This window comes from Puma concolor, chromosome B2, assembly GCF_028749965.1.
Source record: "Puma concolor isolate L17-30 chromosome B2, mPumCon1.1.hap2, whole genome shotgun sequence".
NCBI lineage: Eukaryota > Metazoa > Chordata > Mammalia > Carnivora > Felidae > Puma > Puma concolor.
The window spans coordinates 46,180,026-46,204,602 of NC_141671.1; the positions used below are offsets into that span (position 1 = coordinate 46,180,026).

Genomic DNA, 24,577 nt, shown 5'->3' on the forward strand with positions numbered 1-24,577 from the left:
TCCAGTAAAGTTTACAGTCACCAAATCTAAAAGAAAATTTTCACTTTTGGTCATAATTCTAAAAACTGGAAATTGCACCTTAAAATCATTTGATGAAGTTGCATTTGTCAGAGTATGGTTTATTAATACCATAGATTGTTTCACTTTAAAAGGCCTCTCAGGGGGCGCCTGGGTGGCGCAGTCGGTTGGGCGTCCGACTTCAGCCAGGTCACGATCTCGCGGTCCGTGAGTTCGAGCCCCGCGTCAGGCTGTGGGCTGATGGCTCGGAGCCTGGAGCCTGTTTCCGATTCTGTGTCTCCCTCTCTCTCTGCCCCTCCCCCATTCATGCTCTGTCTCTCTCTGTCCCAAAAATAAATAAACGTTGAAAAAAAAAATAAAAATAAAAATAAAAGGCCTCTCAGTAGGTACCTCATACTATTCTGTCTGAATATTGTTTTGTCTGATAGGCTGGTTATTGAAGCTGTATATTACAATATTTAGACCACAGTTCTAGCAGTGAGGGAGTAAGACAGTGTGGAATTACTTTCCCACCTTAAAAACTGGGAAATTGAACAAATTATTGAAAACAAGTACTTTCAGGGGCGCCTGGATGGCTCAGTTGGTTGAGCATCCAACTCTTGATTTCGGCTTAGGTCATGATTCCAAGGTCATGAGATTGAGCCCCGCATTGGGCTTAGTCCTGAGCATGGAACCTGCTTAAGATTCTCCTTCCCTGCTCTCTCCCCCCCCCCATCTCTCTCCCCCTCCACCTCCTGTCCCTCTGCCACTCTTCCCTTTTCACATGTGCTTTCTCTCTCTCTCTCTCTCTCTCTCTCTCTCTCTCAAAACAAAACAAAAACAACAACAACAACAAAAACAAGTATTTTCAGAGTATAGGCAGCACAGGAATGAGATACTTGAGAAAAGGGCAAATAAGGAAAACCCTATCATTGTCCTGAATTTCTACCAGGAGGTAATACTTGGACTGTAGTGCAGGAAGAGTGAAATTCAACAGAAGGTTGTCAGTTTTGTTGAGGAGTTAGAGATTAGAGTTCAACCAAGCCAAGATAGTTAGAATTGTGGAACTGATTACCTGGAGAGAGGGAGAGAGAAAGTGAAAGTGAAAGTGCTCTAGCAATGTGATTACAGAGTTACCTTGAGTATTTGGCTGAATACCAATCTGTCATTGTATGGGGTGCAGCCTCGTGAGGTTAGACGTGAACAGTTTGTGAAGAGTAGTAATTACTGGGGATTAACATGAATAATTCCCAGAACTTAAACAAGGTCAAAAATTTTTGAATTCTCTCCATTTGGTTTTGAGAGACTTCATTGAATACATGGGTAACTCAGTGGAAGGGTGAAGTGAGAGTAGATGGGTTTTCAAATAGCAGCTATTCTAGGTCTACCCTGAAAAAGCTTCACACTGGTATGCAGATACTTACCTGTTTGCTGGAAAAAGATCAGTTTTCTTTAATATAGGGTTTCTTAACTTTGTCCCTAATGACGTTTGGGCAGGATAGCTCTGCTTTTGGGGTCTATTCAGTGTATTGTAGAATGTTTATAAACATCTCTGATCTGTACCTGCTGAATATTAGTTGCACTCTTCAGCTATAATAACTAAAATTGTCTCCAGACACTGCTACGTATCTCTTGGGGTACAGAAGCACCCCAGGTTGAGAACCAGTGGTTTTTAAAGGATTAGAACAAGATCTAGCACTCACTGACATTGAATAAAATGAAATACCAGCTATATATCTAAGAAGTAGCAAAATGTGACAATTTGGAGGAAAAATTGATTGATAGAAAGTGGACCACAAATTGTGGAGTTGGCAACAAGAATATTAAAATAACTATAAAAAAATGCTCAGCATGCTCAAGGAGGTAATCGAAAGTGTGAGCTTAATGAGGAGGGAAATAGAAGATATAAAAAAAGAACCAAATGGAACTGACTACTAGAGACAAAATACACAATGTCTGAAATGAATTCCTTCTTGTGGAATTTTGCCAGTAGAGCATGAAGAAAAAAATGATCGAACTTGAGAATGTAGTAGTAGACTCCATCCCAAGTGAAGCACAAAGAGCATAAAGACTGCAAAAAACTTGGGATAATTTTAAAGAGTCTAACATACATAGCTAGAGTTACAGAAAAAGAGGAGAGAGAAGGTGGTCAGGAAAAATATTTGAAGAAAGATATTAAAATATGTCCAATTTGATGCAAACTATAAATCCACAAATTCAAAAAGGGTGACCATACAATCCAGGGCTGGTAAAAGCACATCATAATTAAGTGCTAAAAATAAACAGTGAAGTGGAAAATTTCAGGAATTAGAGGAAAAAGCCACTTCAAGTAGAGAAGAATTAAGATAAAAATCCACAGAAAGGTGGCTCAGTTGGTTGAGCATCCAACTTTTGATTTCCCCTAAGGTTATGATCTCACGGTTCATGAGATAGAGCCCTGTGTTGGGTTCTGCGCTGACAGCAAGGAGCCTGCCTAGGATTCTCTCTCTCCCTGTGTCACACACAAGTCCGCTCTCTCTTTCTCTCTCTAAAAATAAATAAACTTAAAAATAAAAAAGATAAAAATCCACAGATAATCATCAGAAACTAAGTATGGTGGAAGGTAATGGAATGAGATCTTTGAAGTGTTGGAAGAAGAAAAGTGGTCAACCTAGAATCCTATTTTTGTGAAAATACTCTTCAGAATAAAGGTGAGGTAAAAAAGTTTTCAGCCTGGGACACCTGGGGTGGCTCAGTCAGTTATGTGTCTTACTCTTACTCTCAGCTCAGGTCTTGATCTCAGGGTCCTGAGTTCAAGCCCCGTGTTGGGCTGTGCACTGGGCAAGCGTGGAACCTGTTTTAAAAAAAGTTTTCAGCCAAAGAATAATAGAGAATCCATTACCAGCAGAATGCATCCTTAAGAAGAATTAAAGCAAATTGTCCAGGAAAAAAGTAAAATGATACTAGATGGGAACTTGTATCTATATAAGCAGAATGAAGAGTGACAAAAATAGAGGTAAATATGTGGATAAGCATAAAAGTTTCCCATTTTTAAATTTCTTTAAAAGATAATTGACTATTTAAAACAAAATAATATATCATGGGAAACATAATGTAGAAGTAAAATATAGGTATGTATGTATGACAATAGTAGTTCTAAACACAGAAGAGATGAAATGGAAATGTGCCCATTGTATGTGAAGTGGTATAGTGTTATTTGAATGTAGATTTTGTTGGGTTAAAGATGGCATATTATAAAGCTAGAGCAACCCCTAAGAAAGTAAAACAATGAGGAATAGCTAATAAATAATAAAATGAAGTGGTAAAAATTACTTAAAAAAAAAAAAAAGACACGAAAATCAGCTCAAAATGGATTAAGGACTTCAACAAATACCTGAAACCATAAACCTAGAAGAAAACCTAGGTGGTAAGCTCTTTGACATCAGTCTTGGAGATGAGTTTTTGGACTTGACTCCAAAAGCAAAGGCAACAAAAGCAAAAATGAACAAATGGGACTACATCCGTCTAAAAATCTTCTCCACAGCAAAGGAACCCATCAACGGAATGAAAAGGCAGCTTATGGAATGGGAGAAAATATTTGCAAATCATTTATCTTAGAAGACATTAATCTCCATATATATATATATATATATATATATATATATATATATACACACATGTGTATATATATATATAGAGAGAGAGAGAGAGAGAGAGAGAGAGAGCGCTTATCCAACTAAAAACCATTAAAAATGGGCAGAGGATCTGAATAGGTATTTTTTCAAAGATGATGTACAGATGCCCAATATATACATGAAAAGATGCTCAACATCACTAATATTCAGAGGAGTACAAACCGAAACCACAATGAAATATCACCTCACACCTGTTCATATGGCTGTTATCAAAAAGACCAGAAGTGTTTGTGACGATGTGGACAAAAGGGAAGCGACCTGCACTGTTGGTGGGAATGTAAATTGGCACAGGCACTATGACAGTATGGAGGTTCCTCAAAAACTTAAAACTACCATGTGATCCAGCAATCCCACTTATGGTCATTTACCTAAAGAAGAGTAATACACTAACTTGAAAAGATACCTGCACCCTTGTGTTCATCACAGCATTATTTACATAATGGATAAAGAAAATGTATTATGGGGCACCTGGGTGGCTCAGTCAGTTGAGCATCTGACTCTCGGTTTTCACCTCTGGCCATGATCTTGCAGTTTGTGAGATCAAGCCCTGCGCTGATCTCGGAAGTCTCTCTCTCCTAATTTCTCTACTCCTCTCCTGCTTACGCACTCTTGTGCACACACTCTCGTGTGTGCTCTCTATAAAAAAAAAAAAAACACAAAAAAAACCTACAACATTAAATTAAAAAAAGAAAATGTTATATATACACAATGGAATATTATTCAGCCACAGAATATAAAGAAATCTTACCGTTTGCATCAACATGGATAAAACTTATAAGCGAAATAAGTCATGGATGACTTACAAATGAAATAAGTCAGACAGATGAAGACACATACTGTATGATCTCACTTAGATGTAGAATCTAAAAACGCACTAAACTTAGAGATACAGAAAACATTGGTGGTTGCCAGAAGCAAGGGGTATAGGATGGGCAGAATGGGTGAAGGTGGTCAAAAGGCACAAACTTCCAATTATATATAAACATATATATATAAATTTATAAATTTATTATATATAAAAATAAGTTCTGGGGATGCAATGCAGAGTATGGTGACTGTAGTTAATAAAATTGTATATTTGAAAATTCATAGGAGAGAAGATGTTGAAAATTTTCGTTATAAGAAAAAAAATTTATAACTGTATGGTGATAGATGTTAATTAAGACTGGTGATCGTTTCACTACACACACACACACACACACACATACATACATACATGTATGGAATCATTTGTACACCTAAAACTAATATAGTGTTATATGTCAGTTATATCTTAATAAAAAAGGAGACAACAGGGGCGCCTGGGTGGCGCAGTCGGTTAAGCGTCCGACTTCAGCCAGGTCAAGATCTCGCGGTCCGTGAGTTTGAGCCCCGCGTCAGGCTCTGGGCTGATGGCTCGGAGCCTGGAGCCTGTTTCCGATTCTGTGTCTCCCTCTCTCTCTGCCCCTCCCCCGTTCATGCTCTGTCTCTCTCTGTCCCAAAAAAAATAAATAAACGTTAAAAAAAAAAATTAAAAAAAAAAAAAAAAAAAGAGACAACAGAGCCCACTGTCTCTATGTGCACATACTGAGGAAAGGCCATATGAGGGCACAGTGAGAAGGCAGCCATCTGTAAGTCAGGAAGAGAGATCTCACCAGAACCCAACATGCCAGCACTGATCTGGCGTCTAAACTCCCAAAATGAAAAAAATAAAAGTCTATTGTTAAAGCAAAAAACAACCCAAAACAAAAAGAGAGAGAAAGGAACAAAGATCAACTGGGTAAATAGAAAACAAATAGCAAGATAATGGATTTTTTTTTTTTTTCAACGTTTATTTATTTTTGGGACAGAGAGAGACAGAGCATGAACGGGGGAGGGGCAGAGAGAGAGGGAGACACAGAATCGGAAACAGGCTCCAGGCTCCGAGCCATCAGCCCAGAGCCCGACGCAGGGCTCGAACTCACGGACCGTGAGATCGTGACCTGGCTGAAGTCGGACGCTTAACCGACCGCGCCACCCAGGCGCCCCAAGATAATGGATTTAAACGACATCAGTGATTACATGAAAATTAAGTTCTCTAAAAACTCTAATTGAAAAGGCAGTTGACTGGATAATATGCTTAATATGCTTCCTACCAGAAGCTCACTTGAAATATTAAGGTAGTGGTTAAACGAAAGAAGAAAAAGGGAATTCAGTGCAAAGCATAAGAAATCTAGAATGGTTACATTAATGTCGAAGTGTATTTCAGGAAGAAAATATATTACCAGGGATAAAAAGGAACATTTCATAATGGTAGAGTCAATTCATAAAAATTATGTAACAATTCTAAAACTGCATTATTTAAAAAAAAAAAAAATGTTTATTTATTTTGAGAGGGAGCAGGGGAGGGGAAGGGAAAGGTGGGGGGAGAGAGAATCCCAAGCAGGTTCCACACTCAGTGCAGAGCCTGATGTGGGACTCGATCTCACAACTGTGAAATCGTGACCTGAGCTGAAATCAAGAGTCAGATGCTTAACTGACTAAGCCACCCAGGCACCCCTATATGTGTAATCTAATACCAGAACTTCAAAGTACGTGAGACAGAGACTGCCAGAACTGAAACAGGCAAATCCACACATAGATTTGAACATGCTTCTCATTAATTGATAGAAATTAGTGATGATGTAGAAAACTCGAATAATCAAATAAGTGGATCTAACTGATGTTTATGGATAGTTAACCTGGTAAGAGAATACACATTCCTTTGAAGAGTACATGGAATATTACCAGATACACCCTTAATGTTTGGGCATCAAAGAAGTCTCAGAAAACTTAAAAGATTTCAAGTCCTATGAAGTAGGTTTTGTGAATACAATGGAATTATTTTAGTAATAGATATTTGGGAAATCCTCAGTTACTTGGAAACTAAACAATATTTGTAAGTAACCTGTGGGTCAAAGAAGAAATTGTGAGGGAAAAAACTGGTTTTTCAAATGAAAAAAATGGAAACAATCAAAATTTGTGGAATGCAGGTAAAACAGCACCTATGGAGAAATTTATTGCTTTCAATGCTAATACTAGAAAAGAAAAAACTAATGTCCGTGATCTAAGTTTTTATCTGAAATCAATAAAAGAAGAGCAAAGTAAACCTGAAATAATTTGGAGCAGGAAATGAGAGCAAGAAACTATGAAATAAAAAACAAGCCAACATTCAAGAAGATCAAGTTCAACAGTTGAGTTTTTTGAAAAGATACAAAATTGATAAAGGTCTAATGACTGATTGAAGAAAAAAGAAAATATTACTGTCTGATTAATAACCAGATGTGAATGTTACCACAGATCAGACATTAAAGGGATAATGAAAAAATATACTTATGAATTTGATAACTTAGATGTACAAATTCCTTGAATAGTACAACTTCTCAACAAATAGAAGTAATACAAAGTCTGAGTAGTATATGAAGAAATTTGAATTCATTATCAAAAGTCTTCACACAAAATACTGAATCCTATCAAGCATTTAATCTTTTTTTAAAAATTATTTGTCTATTTTTAGGAGAGTGCAAGTGGGGGAGGGGCCGAGAGGGAGACATAGGGTCTGAACCAGAACCCGGCTTTACGCTGACAGCCTGACAGCAGCGAACCTGTGCAGGGCTTAAACTCTCCAGCTGAAGCTTGAGCTCACTGCCTGAGCTGAAGTCAGATGCTCAACCAACGGAGCCACCCAGGCGCCCCCTACATTTCTTAATTAGCATTTTACTAATTGAATATACCTAAAACTGATACCATCTTAAACAGTATCCAAAAAATGCAGTATAAGCGTATCTTACTTTTTTGGATATTTTAGTAATCTGTCATTTAACTTTATTTTATCATTTTTAATTAGGCATAGGATGTAAACAATATGGGAGGGAAATATCACGATCTTTGTAATTCTGCATTCTTCAAAAGCAAATTATTCTTTCAGAAAATGTTTTTGCTGGGCCTACCTCACCCTCCGCGTCTCTGGGCAGTGGGAATGAGGCTGCACTGGGATCAGTCACACAGCCAAAGAAAATTCGAGGAATTGGATTTGGAGACATTTTTAAAGAAGGCTCTGTGAAACTGAGGACGAGAACATCTGGCAGTGAAGCAGAAGAAAAGAAAACAGAAAAGGTAATAATGGTGAACTTAGATTAACTCTACTTAACTCTCTCATGAAGCACTTTTTAAGGTGTAAGTCAGTTTGCAACTCTGTTACACACCCTTTTTTGAGATTGCTAATAATTGGTTATGATTGAGACAACTGTGAGAAACTGTTTTCAGCATTACACTGATTAATGTTTATGTTTGATTCTTATAAAATGAGAATGTTTATTGGTATTAATACCAACTTTTCTAAGTTTTTAGTTACCATAGGTAAAAATGGAAAGGGCAGGAGTTTTTTTGTTTTGTTTTGTTTTTTGCCTTTTAAAGCTAAAATTACATACTTTTTCTTTAAATTTGAAATAGGCCTAAAATGGGTCATTTTAAAATGGATTCACAATGAGGTATTAAGTTAATTAGGCACTACTTAACTCTCCTCTGGATTGTTGGCAGTGGTGAAATTTGCTTCTCCTCTAAATGTATGGAGAACTTTGTTTTTCATTAGCATTTTGATGGCATTATGAAATAAATCAAAATGAATGTACCATAAATTATAACATCTAATAATAGGTTTCAAAGATTTTTTTTTTTTAAGTTTTATTTATTTGAGTAATCTCCCACCAGGTGTTGGGTTTTAATTCACAACCCCGACATCAAGAGCCGTATGATCCTCTAACCAAGCCATGCAGGCACCCCTTTAGTAACAGATTTTGAAATAAACTAATAACGTTTTGTTTTGGGGGAAAAGAGCTACAATTTTTAGAACATGAATTTCAAGGCTGTTTTTTGAGGTTCACACCTTAGAGGGTACAGATTGAGTACTTCAGTTAGGAGGTTTTCCTGTTGACTGTTAGGGCATTGTTTCATTTTAGTTCTCAGTTGTATGTCTGTATTTAAGTTTTAAGAGTTGAAAGTATTTCAGTATTTACTTACCTAGTTCCGCTATATTTCACTGATTAGACTGATTTGGTTGGTGAAATATATTCTCAAGTTTTCTTCTAAAATGGTTAGTTTCCACATATTTTTTCTTTCCCAGTTTGCTACATATATTTTCATGTAATAATGATTTGGGTTCAGGAAAGAGAACTTGTACTTTCTACCCTACCCTCTCCTAGCTCTGAGACTGTCTGGCAGTAAGATTATGGGGCCTAATTGGTTCTTGGTTTTGATACCTTGATTCAAGGTAAAGATTGGAATTCTTGTGGTTTTTGGAATGGTGCTGTATAGCCAGCCATATAATAGCCAGGGATGCTGGAGAAGCACTGTTTGCATTATGAAGGACATTAGATAATCTGGGGCTCCTTTCTAACTTTAAAGCTTATGATTCATAACGAATAATTTTATTTAGTTAATGATTACACTAATACTCTTTCAGTTGCTACTTACAATGTTCACTACTCAAGAGTAACTGTTAGTGAGAGTCCTCTCAAATATCACCCTATTTGAGAGCCTTGCAAGCCTTGCTTTTGATCACTGATCCAGGAATTGATAGAGAGCACATTTGCTATATTTGTAGGTGATTGATATCAGATTAGAAGAAATGATGGTTAGACTTGTGAAAAATTAAAGTGAGTATCTTAAAAGAGAAACAGAACACACAGTGATAGGTAAGTTAGTAGTATATTTAGATTTTTAACTAATGAAAGCTAAGGTCAAAAGTAATGTTCTTTCTGGGGAGAGAAGTCAAGGAAAACACTAGTATGAAGGACTTACTTTAGTCAATTACAATGTAAAATTTTCTACTGACTATAGTTGTAAGGGTTGTAACATTACCTAGGTGTTTTCATTCAGATAGCAGCAATGAAGTATAAAGACCTTTTTTTTTTTTTTTTCTCTATCTCATCCTAGGGAAGTTTAGTGCTGTGGTTTAAAAGCCCACTTTCTAGAGTCAGACTTCCTAGGTTCAAATCCAGGCTCCACTACTAAATTACTGTTACGGTGGGCAGGTTTCTTAACTGCTTCCTAGTCTGTAAGAGGAACGAATAATAATGCTTACTTTATACAGATTATTCAGAGGATTAAGTTATAAGGTATGTAAAGTGTTTAGCTAAGGAGTTCCTACTCAGTACATTTTCAGGTGCTATTATTTTTATTTATTTTGGAGGTTTAACATTAAGTGACACTTACGGGTATTATGGGTATCAGAATGTGTATTATTCTTAAGATAGGAAGTTTTAAAAATTTGAAGTTCTGAGCTATCATTTCAGTAGTTTTGTTATCTCTGTCTTTTCAGTCACATTACTAACCTGGCTATAAGTACCATTAGGGAAGGCTGGCTTACTGCAAATGAAAATTTTGTTTAATACTGTTATCTTAATTCTCACTTAAAATAGTTGATACCGTCCTTTTCTTTTCTAGCCCTTAATTATACAGTCAGTAGGATCCAAAACTCAGAGTGTGGAGATAACAAAAACAGACACGGAAAGTAAAATTAAAGGTACATTTTTGAATAAAATTTTCATGTTGGGAAAGAAGCATGCTCAAATGTATTATTAGATTTTTTGAAACTGTATATCAACACTGTACTGCTTGATCAGAGTATTAGATCCTACTAGAGGTAAGCACTGCAGGGTCAAAGAGTTCAGTGTGTTTTGTTCACTGATGTATCTCCCTACAGTTAGAACCAGCGCCTAGAACATATTAGCACTAGGAACTATTTGAAAGTATGAATTAATGAAATTGTTACTTAATTCAGTATATAGTGTCGGCCGACATTATTAAATTTTCTTTAACAGCTTCTAGTGTACTTTTTTTAACACAAAGTAGAGGCTTAATAAGTATTGTTAAAAGAACCAATTTATTTAATCTGCATTATTTACTTTCTTTATTTTAGCTAAGGAATATTGTAGAACATTATTTGCCTATGAAGGTACTAATGAAGATGAGCTTTCTTTTAAAGAGGGAGAGATAATCCACTTGATAAGTAAGGTAAGATACTTGTCAGGTGTTTGGTGAATTATTTAATTTATTCATTCTTCTATTTCCCCGTACAATGTAAGCTCTGGAGGAGCTGGGATTTTGTCTTGTTTCTGTGTCCTGAGAACATGACACATGGTAAATTCTCAGAAAGTTTTTTTTGAGTAGATTTTTATTGTCTGTTTGTATAATAATTGATGTTTTGGGGATTACTTTTGCCATCCTGTTATATTTTCTCTCTAGCCCCAGCTCCTCTAAGTTTCTGTTCTCACTTCCTAGTTTACCCCATTACATTTTTTTTGCATCTAATGCTTTTTGTATCGTTTATAATATAACAAGAAAAAGAATGGGGCCCCTGGATGGCTCAGTCTTTAAGTGTCTGACTCTTGATTTCAGCTCAGGTCATGATCTCACGGTTCATGGGATCAGATAGAGCTCTGCATCTGGCTCTACACTGACAACAGGGGAGCATGGTTGGGATTATGTTCTTCCTCTCTCTCTCTCTCTGCCCTTCCCTCACACCCACACTGTCTCTCCCTCTCTTTCTCTCAAAAATAAACTTTAAAAATTAAAAAAAAAATGAATAGGGAAACAATTCCATCAATATTGTAGACATTTATGAGACCATACTGTGTTTGGAAAATGATGCAGCTATTTCAAAGAGTTAAGTAGTTTTATAACTTAGAATGAATTATGGAAAAAGAAAAAGAAAACCCAGGAGTATTTGGGTCTGGGCAGAATCCTTTAACTATTTTTTGTTGTTGTTATTGTTTTATTTTTGAGAGAGTGCAAGCGAGGGAGTGGCAGAGAGAGGGGGCTCTGCACTGACAGCAGTGAGCCTGATGTGGGGCTCAAACTCACAAACCGCTTGATCACGACCTGAGCTGAAGTCAGATGCTCAACTGACTCAGCCACACAGGTGCCCCTGTAACTATCCGTAATAGAAGAAAACTATAAATAAAATACAGTTTTTGTTAATGACTGTATAGCACAATTTCTGAAAAATTTTCCCTTGTCTTAAATTGACTTTGTTATCGGATGGTTTAGTATATGTAATTTTTAATATCCATACAGTTTTGGACTGGTTGAACCTTATTTCTCATGGCCAGGTGGTATTTAGAAGGAATTGTAGAATAACTTGTTAATTTCTAGAGAAATGAATAATATGATTGTGTTTTGGTATATAAAGTGTTAAGAATGTTAAGTAAGATACAGGTTAGAAAGTCATATTCTCTGTCCACCCTCTTCTCAGCACTTTGTCCTTTCTCTTCGCTGAAAACCTTTTATCCTCATAGACCAAATTTTAAAATTATTTGACTCATTTGTTTTTTATTTATTTTTTAAAGTTTATTCATTTTTGAGAGAGAGAGACATCGAGCGTGAGTGGGGAGGGACAGAGAGAGAGGGACACGCAGAATCTGAAGCAGGCTCCAGGCTCTGAGCTGTCAGCACAGAGCTCGATGCAAGACTCGAACTCACAAGCCGCGAGATCATGACCTGAGCCAAAGTTGATGCTTAACCAACTGAGCCACCCAGGTGCCCCTAAAATTTTTGACTCATTAAAAAAAAAAAATCCCAATTTTATAACTACTGCTAGAAGTAATGTATGGGTAATATTTGCTTTTTAGGGAGGACCTTATGATCTGTTTAACTCTTTTTTTTTTCTTTTTCTTAAAAAAAATTTTTTTTTTAATGTTTATTTTTGAGAGAGAGAAACAGAATGTGAGTGGGAGTTGGGGAGGGGTGGGAAGGAGACATAGAATCTGAAGCAGGCTCCAGGCTCTGAGCTCGAGCCCACAGACTGTGATATCATGACCTGAGCCACAGTCAGACGTTCAACCAACTGACCCACCCAGGCTCCCCAACCCTTTTTTTTTCTTGTAAAAATAATGGAATTCAGTATTTTTATATTTTGTTGTGAACTTTTTTCTTATTTAAAGATAACACCTAGTATTAATATTATATAATATTTTGCATTGTGAATGTTATATTTATTATTATATTTCAATTTTAAATATAATACTTGTGTGTAGTTTACAGTATTTATATAAATAAGTTTATATAATGTTTAATAAGTAAATATATATTTAAATAATATAAAATTAATGTAATTATTTGATTTTTCATTTGCATTATAGGAGACTGGAGAAACTGGCTGGTGGAAGGGTGAACTTAATGGGAGAGAAGGAGTATTTCCAGATAATTTTGCTATTCAGATAAATGAACTGGATAAAGACTTCCCAGTAAGCTTTTGTTTTTCAATGATGATAACTGTTTAATGAACCTTTGGCCAGTATTTCTTTACAAACAGTTTTGTTTGCATTATTACTGAACAACTTTATGAGGCGGTTTCCAGTTTATATATTCAGGTAAAATTGATTTGAGCTGTAGTAAAACAAAAGAATATTTCAGTTCTGTGCTTTATTTCAGGTTTTCTTTCCCCACTGACTATATTGAAAAGTAACCTTAGACTTCATTACTTTATTATAATTTAAAGAAAAAAGTCTCTCATACTAGTTAGACAAATTAACACTTGCCTGGAAGAATTTACACTTTAATTGTACTTTTGTTGAAAATCTTATTTTAAGGAACTGTTAATCTTACTATATTACTCTGTAGTGCATTTTTGGGAGGGTAAGAAGCAGTCTTTGCTTTCTTACAAGACTTAAGACCTCTGTCTCACTTCTTACAGTGAATAAAGTGAGGCTGAGTCATTCATCAGTGATCTTTTGCTTTTCTGCAACTTGATCCCTTTTTCCCCCATGGAAGAATGGATCTAATTGAGGATTGATTGATTGACTGAAGTATAATTACATACAGTGTCCTATTGGTTTTAGGTATTGTAGATCATAAGGTTTAGATATTTTTATATACTACAAAATGGCACCCGTGATAAGTCTAGTTATCATCTATCACCATACAAAGTTATTATAACATTATTGACTATATTCTCTATGTTACATTACAGCCCCATGACTTAGTTATTTTATAACTGGAAGTTTGTACTTCTTACTCCCCTTAATCTTATTTTATCTGCTCCCTATTTCACCTTCTCCCTTACAGTCACCAGGAGTTTGTTTCCTATGTCTATGGGAGTCTGTTTCTGTTTTGTTTATTCATTTGTCTTGTTTTTTAGATTCCACATATAAGTGAAATCATACAGTATTGTCATTACTGTCTGACTTGTTTCACTTAGTATATTATTGTGTAGGTCCATCTGTGTTGTCACAAATGGTAAGATTTCATTCTTTTAATGGCTGAGGAGTATTCCATTGTGTATGTATACATCATCTATATATATTATATATTATCTTCCAGTAGTGAACAGTTTTACTTCTTCCTTTCCAATTTGGATGCTTTTCTTTTTCTTGCCTAATTGCTATGGCCAAGGTTTCTAGTACTATGTTGAATAAGCATGGGGGAGTCCTTGTCTTATTCCTGATCCTAGAGGAAAGCCTTTTAGCTTTTCACCATTGAGTATAATGTTAACTGTGGGTTTGTCATGTATGGACTTTATGGTTTTGATGTACATTCCTTCTATACCCACTTTGTTGAGAGAGTTTTTATAAATGGATATTGTATTTTTTTAAACGGTCTTTCTGCATCTGTTAAGATGATATGATTTTTATCCTTCATTTTGTTAAAATGGTGTGTTATGTTGATTGATTTGCAAATGTTGAGTCATTCTTGCATCCCTGAAATAAGTCCCACGTGATCATGGTATATGATCTTTTGCCATGTTGTTCAATTCATTTTGCTAATATTTTGTTGGCAATTTTTACATCTATATTCACCAGGGATATTGCCTGTAATTTTCTTTTTGTGTGTGTGATATCTGACTGGTTTTGATATCAGGGTAATGCTGGCCTCGTAAAATGAGTTTGGAAGCATTCCTCCTTCTTTGATTTTTTGGAATAATTTGAGAAGGATAGTTACTAACTCTTTAAATGTTGGTAGAATTCATCTGTGAAGCTCTCTGGTCCTGGACCTTTGTTTCTGGGAGTTTTAAAATTACTGATTGAATTTTATTATTTGTAATCGGTCTATTTATTATTTTTTTGTAATCAAGTCTTGGAACCCAGAAGAAATGGATACATTTCTAGAATCATACTTTTTATGTGGTTATCATGATTATCCATTTCTTCTGTGTTTGCCAATTTGTTGGCATGTAATTGTACTAATTTCTTAGGATCCTTTATATTTTTATCGTGTCAGTTATAGCTTCTCGTGTTTAATTTATTTATTTGGGTCCTGTCTTTTTCTCTTCATGATTTTGACTAGAGGTTTATTGATTTTGTTTATCTTTTCAGTAATCTGCTTTTAATTTCATTGATCTTGTCTGTTTTTCAATCTCTGTTTCATTTTATTTCTGCTTTGGTCTTTGTTCTCCTAACTTGGGGTTTTGTTCTTTTTCTAGTTTCTTTACATGTAAATTAATACTGTTTATTTGGGAATTTTCATATTTCTTGAGATTGCTATAAACTTGTCTGTTAGAACTGCTTTTGATGTGTTCTATAGGTTTGAAAGTTGTGTTTCTATTTTTCATTTGTTTCAACATAGTTTTTTATTTTCTCTTTGATTTCTTTGTTGACCCATTGATTGTTTAGTAGCATTGTTTAGTCTCCATATGTTTGTGCTTTTCCAGGTTTCTTCTTGCAGTTAATTTCTAATTTCATACCGTTGGGGTTGGCAAAGATACTTGTTATGATTTCAGTCTTTGGAATTTATTTCTTATTATTATTTTTTTTTTTTTTTTACTGTTTGTTTTTGAGAGAGAGAGAGAGAGAGAAAGGGAGGGAGGGAGAGAGAGTGACGGAGAGAGAGGGAGGCAGAGACTGAAGAAGGCTCCAGTCTCTGTACTGTCAGTTCATGGCCTGAACTGAAGTTGGACACTTAACTGACTGAGCCACACAGGCGCCCCTAACTTTTGCCATTTTAATTATAATATATCTTTGTATGGCTCTCTTTGGTTTCATCTTGTTTGGAACTCTCTGTACTTCCTGGACATGGATGTCTTTCCTTTACTAGGTTAAGGATGTTTGTAGCCATTATTTCTTCAAACAGATTTCCTGTCTCTTATTTTTATCCTTCTGAAACCCCTACAATGTGAATGTTAGTACAATTATTGTCATTTCTGAAGTCTCTTAAACTATTCTCATTTTTTAAAAATTCTTTCTTCTTTTGCTGTTCTGATTGGGTGATTTCCACTATTCTATCTTCCATTCAAGTGATCCATTCTTCCGTATGCTCTAATCTGTTGATGTCCTCTAGTGTATTTCTTAGTTCAGTTATTGAAATTTTCAGCTCTGACTGCTTTTTGGTACCTTCTTATATTTTCTACCGCTTTGTTAAGGTTCTTACTGTATTTCTTCATTCTTCTAAGTTGAGCAAGCATCTTTATGACCATTACTTTGAATTGCTTATCAAGTAAATTAATTACCCCTATTAGGGTTTTTTTTTTCTGAGGTTTTATGTTGTTCTCTTGTTTCGAACATTCTGTTTCCTTATGTTGTTTGTCTTTCTGCATTTGTGTCTGTAAATTTGGCGGAACAGCTAACTCTTGGTCTTGAAGGAGTGGCCTTATGTAGCAGTGTCCCCTTTGTTTACTGTGTATGCCAACAGGATTTGGTTGGGCAGCTGGAGCTGGAGTAGGCGTGAGCTAGGGTTGCCCTGGGGTCACATGGGCAGGATGGCTGCGGCTAGAGCTGGCGCGGACTCATTGGTGTATGACTTGAGCTGGTGTGGACATGGGACCAGGCATTCCAATGTACTCTGTGCCAGGGCCACACGGGCGGGAGGGCTTGAGCTGTTGTGTGCAGGCCTGGGGTATGCTGGAGCTTCCAGGGCCACCTTGTTGGGATGGCTAGAGCTGGGGCTGGCAAAGGCAATAGGCTGTTTTGGTGGGAAAGCTGATGTGGGTTAGGGGCCTGGGACTTGCTGGGGCAGTTTTAATAGGCTAGCAAGAGTGCCTGGACTCTGCTTTCATTGGCACTGTCAAAGTAGAGCGTTGGGAAAGAAATAGTGGCAATTTCAGGCATCTCCGACCCTGGAGAGAGTTCTAGCAGTTCCTTCCACCATTTGGCAGAAGCTCTATGGTCTTCACTTATAGTCTACTTGCCCTTTAAATTGCTCTTTTGTTTCTGTGCCCCAGGGCAGGTGTGTCTGCTTGGGACCCTCAATGATACCCCCTACTGCAAGTCCTTACATCTGGGGTGTGTTTTGTGTTGTTACCTTGTCTCCTACTGTGCTCTGTGTGGTCCCTCTGTTGTTTGTTGTACAGAAGCTGTTCAGTCCACCCTCAATTTTTAAGGAAGAATTGCTCTGTATGTAGGTGTAGTTTTACCGTGTCCACGAGAGAAGGTCAGTTCAGAGTCTTCCTATTCCATCATCTTGGACTGCCTCCTCCTTGCTCCTTTTCTAATGGAGTTGGAGAGCAGACACTGAGAGCAAGATGGTCTGCTGGATTTTATTTAAGCCAATGTTGAAATTTCCAAACTTTGCAGTCTTTATGTAGTTAAGTGAATCACTAGAGGTTACTCTATGGGTTAATGCTGTCTGAGGCCCTTCTTTTGCTCGATTTCATTCAGTATTCAGCCTTCCGGGTGCTTTATTTTCATACCCAAGGAACACATTATTTGGGAGGGCTTACTTGGTGTTCATACAGCACTATCAGTTAATTTTAATTTGGGAAAACCTGATTCACATGTCTCAAGTTTTTGATGTCATTAAGTCTTAAAAATGAATAAATGCTAAACCCAACAAATTTGAATAAATTGAAGAAAAACAGGCTTTTTCCTTGAATCTTCTCTTTGAGAGTTCTGAAGAATCAAGAGTATAAGCTAGATATATTTATTAGGTGACTCTTTTTTGTTGTTGTTGTTTGTTTTAAAAACAGTCTCTTCTCTCTCCTTTTCCCCAGTACTCAGCTGTTAAAGAGAGGTAAAATTGTGCCTTGGAATCTTAAAGTAGGGGAGGCAATAATGAATATTTTTGATTATCATTATGATTTTTTTAATGCTTCTTTATTTTAGAGAGAGAGAGAAAGAGTAGGGGAGGAGCAGAGAGGGAGTCAGAGCATCCAAAACAGGCTCCGTGCCGAAAGGAGGGAGCCTGACGTGGGGCTTGAACTCACAAATTGTGAGATCATGACCTGAGCCAAAGTTGGATGCTTAGTCGTCTGAGCCACCCAGGTGCCCCTGATTATCATTAAGATTTTTTAGATTTATCATAATCACTGGTAAGTTTTGACATATTTGAATTTTGATCAAGAAGGCATTTGTTCTAATAGAATAAATCTTTTGTCAGTGGCCTTTTGGTTGTTAAGATCTTACTATTTTATAACAGATACTCATATAATTTAGATTATTAACGATCAGAAGTTATTTTAAGCATATGTAAGATGTAAGTATTCACATATTTTTACCATTGTTATTTTAATAGAAACCAAAGAAACCACCACCTCCTGCTAAGGGTCCAGGTATGTAGGAAACACATTATTCAGTTTGCTGTTTTTCATATTTTCAAGTTATAAAATGGTGAAATTGGATTTTAAGTAAACCATTTATTTATATGAGCAAAAACCAAATATGATGTAATATATACAAATTCTAGAAATACATAAAAATTGAGTGTTCACATGCATTAAGTCTGTATTTTTTAAGTATAAATTGTATACAATAGGATGTTAAAAATAATTTGTATACTTTAGTTATGACTTGTCATATTTCCCCCCCACACACACACAATTTAAGTTTATTAGTCTTGAAAGAGAGAAAGAGAGCAAGCAGGGGAGGGCCAGAGAGAAAGAGGGAGAGATAGAGAATCCCAAGCAGGCTCTGCACTGTGCAGAGCTTGATGTGGGGCTCGAACCCATGAACCGTGAGATCATGACCTGAGCCGAAATCAAGAGAGGGACACTTTGAGCCACCCACGTGCCCCTGTCATTTCTAATTAAGAAAATTGACCAAGTTTAAATGCATTTAGAATAGTATACTTCAGGGGCACCTGTGTGGGTCAGTTGGTTAAGCGTCCAACTTCTGCTCAGGTCATGATCTTGCAGTTTGTAGGTTCAAGCCCCATGTTGGGCTCTGTGCTGATAACTAAGAGCATGGAGCCTGCTTTGGATTCTGTGTCTCCCCCTCTCTCTACCCTTCCCCCACTCATATTCTGTCTCTTAAAAACAAAAATAATTTTTAAAAATTAAAAGAATAGAATACTTAATATATTGACCTGACTAATTAGTTATTCCACTTTTTCACATTAAATTCATTTGTTAATGTCTCATATAAATACTAATTATTTGTATTTCTTCAGAGAGTATGCTGAAGGGTTAAACAAACTCGAAGAGTTTATTTTTATTTTTTTAAGCAGTTGAATATATTATGGTATACTTAGAAGAGTTTTCCAGAGTTACAGTTTCATAATCTGGCCCTTTGTCTATTTCTGTAAGTTTTAGATCCTAATTTCATTTCTTCTCCTTTTTTTCTTTTTTTTTCTTTTCTTCTCTTTTTCTTTTTCTTTTTTTCTTTCTCTTTTTCTTTTTCTTTTTCTTTTTCTTTTTCTTCCTCTTTCTCTTTCTCTTTCTCTCTGTTTCTCTTTTTCTTTTCTCTCCTCTTCTGTTACTTTCTAGTTTTTTGTTTTCTTTTTCTCTTCTCTCCTCTCCTCTTCTCTCCTCGTCTCTTCTCTTCTCTTTTCTCTTTTTCTTTTCTCTCCTCTTCTGTGTTACTTTCTAGTTTTTTGTTTTCTTTTTCTCTTCTCTTCTCTTCTCTTCTCTTCTCTTCTCTTCTCTTCTTTCAAGGGGGTGGGGGGGGGAGGGGCAGAGAGATGGAAAGAGAGAATCCCAAGCAGGCTCTGAGCTGTCAGCATGGAACCCGATGTGGAATTTCATCTCACAACCAGGAGAAGATCATGACCTGAGCCCAAATCAAGAGTCCACATTTAACTGAACCACCTAGGTGTCCCTAGCCCCTAATTTTTGATTTTTATAAGTGAGGTACAATTATTTTCTTGAAAGATTTGCTCTTTTAAGAAATAATACAGGTCCTTTCCTACTCCAAGTTTTCATCTTTGTATTTGCTGACTTAATCCCAGAGCAAGGAAAGCATAAGTTAAAAGTAATTTTTATGGAAGTTGGTGTTCTAGGCTTTTTATTCACTAGTCATATTGGGGCTTTCAAAATTTAATTAAAGTTAAATAAAATATTGAATTCCCCAGTCACAGTAGTAGTATTTCAAGTCAACACACTCAGTATTGATAACATAAAAATAGAATATTTCCATCATCATGGAAAAATTCTACTGGAGAGTGGTGTTGTAGAGGGTATGAACACCTTCATTTGGCAAAGAAGGAACTGAGACCAGAGTTACTACTCAGCCATGTAATGGTGGTAGGTGCAGGATTAGATAGTTAGCCTAGTGATTATGGTACATTGTTGTTTCTGTTAAGTCATGTTTTCCTCTGATGTTATTTTTAAACTGACCTTTTCTGCTTAGTAGTATAATTGTTTTTGTGCTTTGAAACTAATTTTTTTAAGTACTAATTTTGGCTTTTTTCCTTAGCTCCAAAGCCTGAGCTAATAGCTACAGAAAAGAAGTATTTTCCTATAAAGCCAGAAGAAAAAGGTAAGGGTAATTCTTCCACTTTCAGAAAAATAATTCTTCTTTGGATTTGTCATTGTAAATAATACTATCTCTCCACATTGATTGGTTTACACTGATTTTTTTTATTATTAAATATAATTTATTGTCAAATTGGTTTCCATACAATACCCAGTGCTCATCCCAACAGGTGCCCTCCTCAATACCCATCACCCACCCCCACCCCCATCCCCCATCAACCCTCAGTTTGTTCTCAGTATTTAAGAGTCTCTCATGGTTTGCCTACTTCCCTCTCTGTAACTTTTTCCCCCCTCTTTCCCCTCCCCCATGGTCTTCTGTTAAGTTTCTCAGGATCCACATATGAGTGAAAATATATGGTATCTTTCTCTTACTGACTTATTTCACTTAGCATAATACCCTCCAGTTCCATCCACGTTGCTGCAAATGGCAGGATTTCATTCTTTCTCATTGCCAGATAGTATTCCATTGTGTATATAAACCACATCTTCTTTATCCATTCGTCAGATTTACACTGATTTTTAACAACTGTTCAGTATTTATTTGGAGTTTTCTGGGAGGAAGTACTTTATCAAGAGTGATAGGAAATTAAGGTTTTATTCAAACTGATACCAATTTACATTCATTAAAAAGTTAAACTATTACTTCAGTAAGGTTATAGTATTTCATTATATTATTATTATTATTATTATTTGTTTTTTCAAAAAATAACGAAAGTAAGCATTAAATAGTTATACTTTATCTTTTTTGGAGTCTCAAAATAAATTTTAAAAAATTCTTAGGTGTAAGAGTGAGTTATGGGGTTCCTGGGTGGCTCAGTCAATTGAGCGTCCAACTTCGGCTCAGGTCATGATCTCCCTCTGTGTGGACAGCTTGCTCAGAGCCTGGAGCCTGCTTTGGATTCTGTGTCTCCCTCTATTTCTTCCCCTTTTCTGCTCATGCTCTCTCTCTGTCTCTCAAAAATAAATGAATGTTAAAAAAAATTTTTTTTAAAAGTGAGTTCTAACATGGAAGTGATTTGTTATGTATTATTTAATTTTCACTGTCTGTATTTGTCATATAAACTTGGAAAGTATTCCAAGGTACCATATCTATTTTGTTAAAAACATCATTTTGTTTTGTTATTATTAATTTGGAGAAAATAACTATTTCTCTTTGTGTACAGAAAGATCTGCAATGGTTATATCTAGTATTTTAGGTTATATATACAGTTGACCCTTGAGCAGCATGGGTTAGAACTGCACAGGTCCATTGGTACGTGAATTTTTTTCAATAAATAGAATACAGCACTGTAAATGTACTTTTCTTATGATTTTATTAATAACTTTTTCTTAAGCTTAATGTATTATAAGAATAGAGTATATAATGTACATAACATATAAAATATGTGTTATTTGACTGTTTATGTTATTGGTAAGGCCATTTATTCAACAGTAGGCTTTCAGTTAAGTTTTGGGGAGTCAAAAGTTATATTCAGGTAACTGTGTTCAGCTGTGTAGGGTATTGGTACCCCTAACCCTTGTGTTGTTGACTGTACAAGCAAAACCTTGAATACTATTTTAGAATGCTTCTGTTTCTACTGCCAATATTGTTTCTGCCTATCCTTGTGTGTTGCCTGCAGTGTTCCTGTATTCTCTTAACTGATTTCTCTCACTTTTAGTCCCGTGTCTGGCTTCTATTTCATAGTTTTGCCAGATTCATTTTTTAATAAACTATTTTCTAGAACAGTTTTAGATTCACAACAAAATTGAGCAGTAACTACACAGAATTCCCATACACTCCTTGCCCCACACTTGTACTGCCTCCCCCACTATCAACATCCTGCACCAGAGTGGACCTCCACTAACACATTATCACCTGAAGTCCATAGTTTATATTAGGGTTCATTCCTGAGTTGTACATTTTATGAGTTTGGGCAAATGTATAATTTGACAAATGTGTAATACAATGTCTAACAGAATAGGTCTTATTATTCTAAGAATCTTCTTTGCTCTGTTATTTCATCCCTCCCTTCCCTCAGCCCCTGGTGACCATTAATCTTTTTATTGTCTCCATAGTTTTGCAGAATGTCATATGGTTGGAATCATACAGTATGTAGCTTTTTCACTTTAATATGTGTTTAAGTTTTCTCCATGTCTTCATGACTTAACAGCTCATTTTCTTTTAGTGCTGATTAATATTCCATTATCTATCTATAGCACAGCTTATCCATATTTACCTACTGAAGGACATCTTGGTTGCTTCCAAACTTTGTCAGTTATGAATAAAGATGCTATGTATAGTTAAACATCCTTGTCAAGGTATTTGGTGGACATAAGCTTTTAGTTCACCTGGGCAAAAATAACCAAGGAGTATGATTGCCAGATCATATGTTAAAAGTATGTTTAGTTGTATAAGAAACTGTCACATCATCTTGCAGATTATGCCGTTTTGCATTCCCATCAAGAATGAATAAAAGCTCCTGTTGATCCTTATCTGAGCCAGCTTTTGTTGTTATTGGGAACTGACCCCCCCCCCGCCCCCAATTACAATTTTGGTATTATCTTCTACCCTTTTCATTCACTAAATACAGTAACCACATTCTTGTCCCTGAATATGCCATGTATTTTCATAGCTTTATCTCTTTCTCGTTATCTATGCTCAGCATAGGAAGTTTTTAGATTCTTTTTTTCTTTATGTTTGAGAATGTTTTATTTGTCATGCAAAAACAACTTAGTAAAAGTATTTTTTAATTTCAGATGTAATATGGCTATTGTTAGGTCTGACCATTGGATTGGTTTATTTTGGTGCCTGGTTATAATACCGGTCCTACATGAAAGACTCGTTTTACAAAGATACTGAGAACTAAATGTAAGAACTATGTTGTTGGCTTCATTACCTACATTATGATATTCCTTTTATAGTCTCCTCCATCAAGTAGGTAGGGATTTTATTAAAATGTAGTAATGACTTCCCATATTCCCTGAAATCAGTTGTGTGGATCCCATTAACAAAATGGAAGGTGATCCATTTTTAGATCATTTATCTGCTCAGTAACCTGGCTTGGTGAAGTAACAAGGACTGAATTTGCCCTCCTGAGTTGAACAACTAGAAGACTGGACAAAATAGATGAAATAGTGGTTTCAGGTATTGGACAATAGATCATTTAGGACTGTTATCACTGAAGGAAGTTATCACTGAGCCAGTAAGGCAAGTCCTAACATTACCCCAGCTTATTGTCTAGAAGCAGTTTATAGGCAGTAGAAAGGAAGAAGCCAAACAGAGTCTGGTTTTCCTCTAGAGCTGAGGAAACAGGAGAAAAGGAGTTTAGGGAGGTCAAAGCAGCTACTGTTTGTGGGGCAGAGTGCCAGAATGGAGGGAGCTGCACAGAGAACATTCTGAGATCTCAGTACAGCTTACCATGAGGCTTTGGCCGAGTACTGTGAATTATATACACATGAAAGGAAACTCCCACAGGTAGAGAAATAACTACTAGAAAGCATTTGGTGAAGCAGTTTTTGGAGCTCACTAATAGTTCATGTTCCCACAAGCCACAGGGGAAAGACTTCATAAAGTGTAGGATGGAGTCCATAAAAGATTATATCGCCTTCGACTAAAGTCGTCTTCACATTTACCTTGGAAGCAGATTGAACTATTTCCTGAACAGGATTCTATACAATTTGGAAGAGTATAACACCTGAGAGTGTTAAATATATAGTGTCTGGGGCGCCCGGGTGGCTCAGTCGGTTAAGCATCCGACTTCAGCTCAGGTCATTATCTCGCTGTCTGTGAGTTTGAGCCCCATGTCAGGCTCTGTGCTGACAGCTCAGAGCCTGGAGCCTGTTTTCGGATTCTGTGGCTCCCTCTTTCTCTGACCCTCCCCCGTTCATGCTCTGTCTCTCCCTGTCTCAAAAATAAATAGGGGCGCCTGGGTGGCGCAGTCGGTTAAGCGTCCGACTTCAGCCAGGTCACGATCTCGCGGTCCGTGAGTTCGAGCCCTGCGTCGGGCTCTGGGCTGATGGCTCAGATCCTGGAGCCTGTTTCCGATTCTGTGTCTCCCTCTCTCTCTGCCCCTCCCCCGTTCATGCTCTGTCTCTCTCTGTCCCAAAAATAAATAAAAAACGTTTGGAAAAAAAAAAAAATCAAAAATAAATAAACGTTAAAAAAATTTTTTTAAAAATATATAGTGTCCATTATCTGATAAAAAATTATTAGGCATGGAAAGGAGCAGGATAATAGCAACCTGTAACTAGAAGAATTAGTCAATGAAACAGACCCAGAAATGGCAAGAGATGATGGAAATAGCAAGGACAT

The 24,577-nt window shown here is 36.4% G+C and overlaps 1 protein-coding gene across 1 annotated transcript in view; it reads left to right on the forward strand.

Annotated features, from left to right (window-relative positions):
• Window positions 1-24,577, forward strand: part of CD2AP (CD2 associated protein) — a 141,614-nt gene that overhangs the window by 80,229 nt on the left and 36,808 nt on the right. The window contains exons 6-11 of the mRNA XM_086707028.1: window positions 7,597-7,784; window positions 10,113-10,191; window positions 10,588-10,682; window positions 12,809-12,913; window positions 18,111-18,147; window positions 20,228-20,290. Coding sequence (XP_086563154.1) covers window positions 7,597-7,784; window positions 10,113-10,191; window positions 10,588-10,682; window positions 12,809-12,913; window positions 18,111-18,147; window positions 20,228-20,290 — 567 coding nt within the window. The remainder of the gene's footprint in view (window positions 1-7,596; window positions 7,785-10,112; window positions 10,192-10,587; window positions 10,683-12,808; window positions 12,914-18,110; window positions 18,148-20,227; window positions 20,291-24,577) is intronic.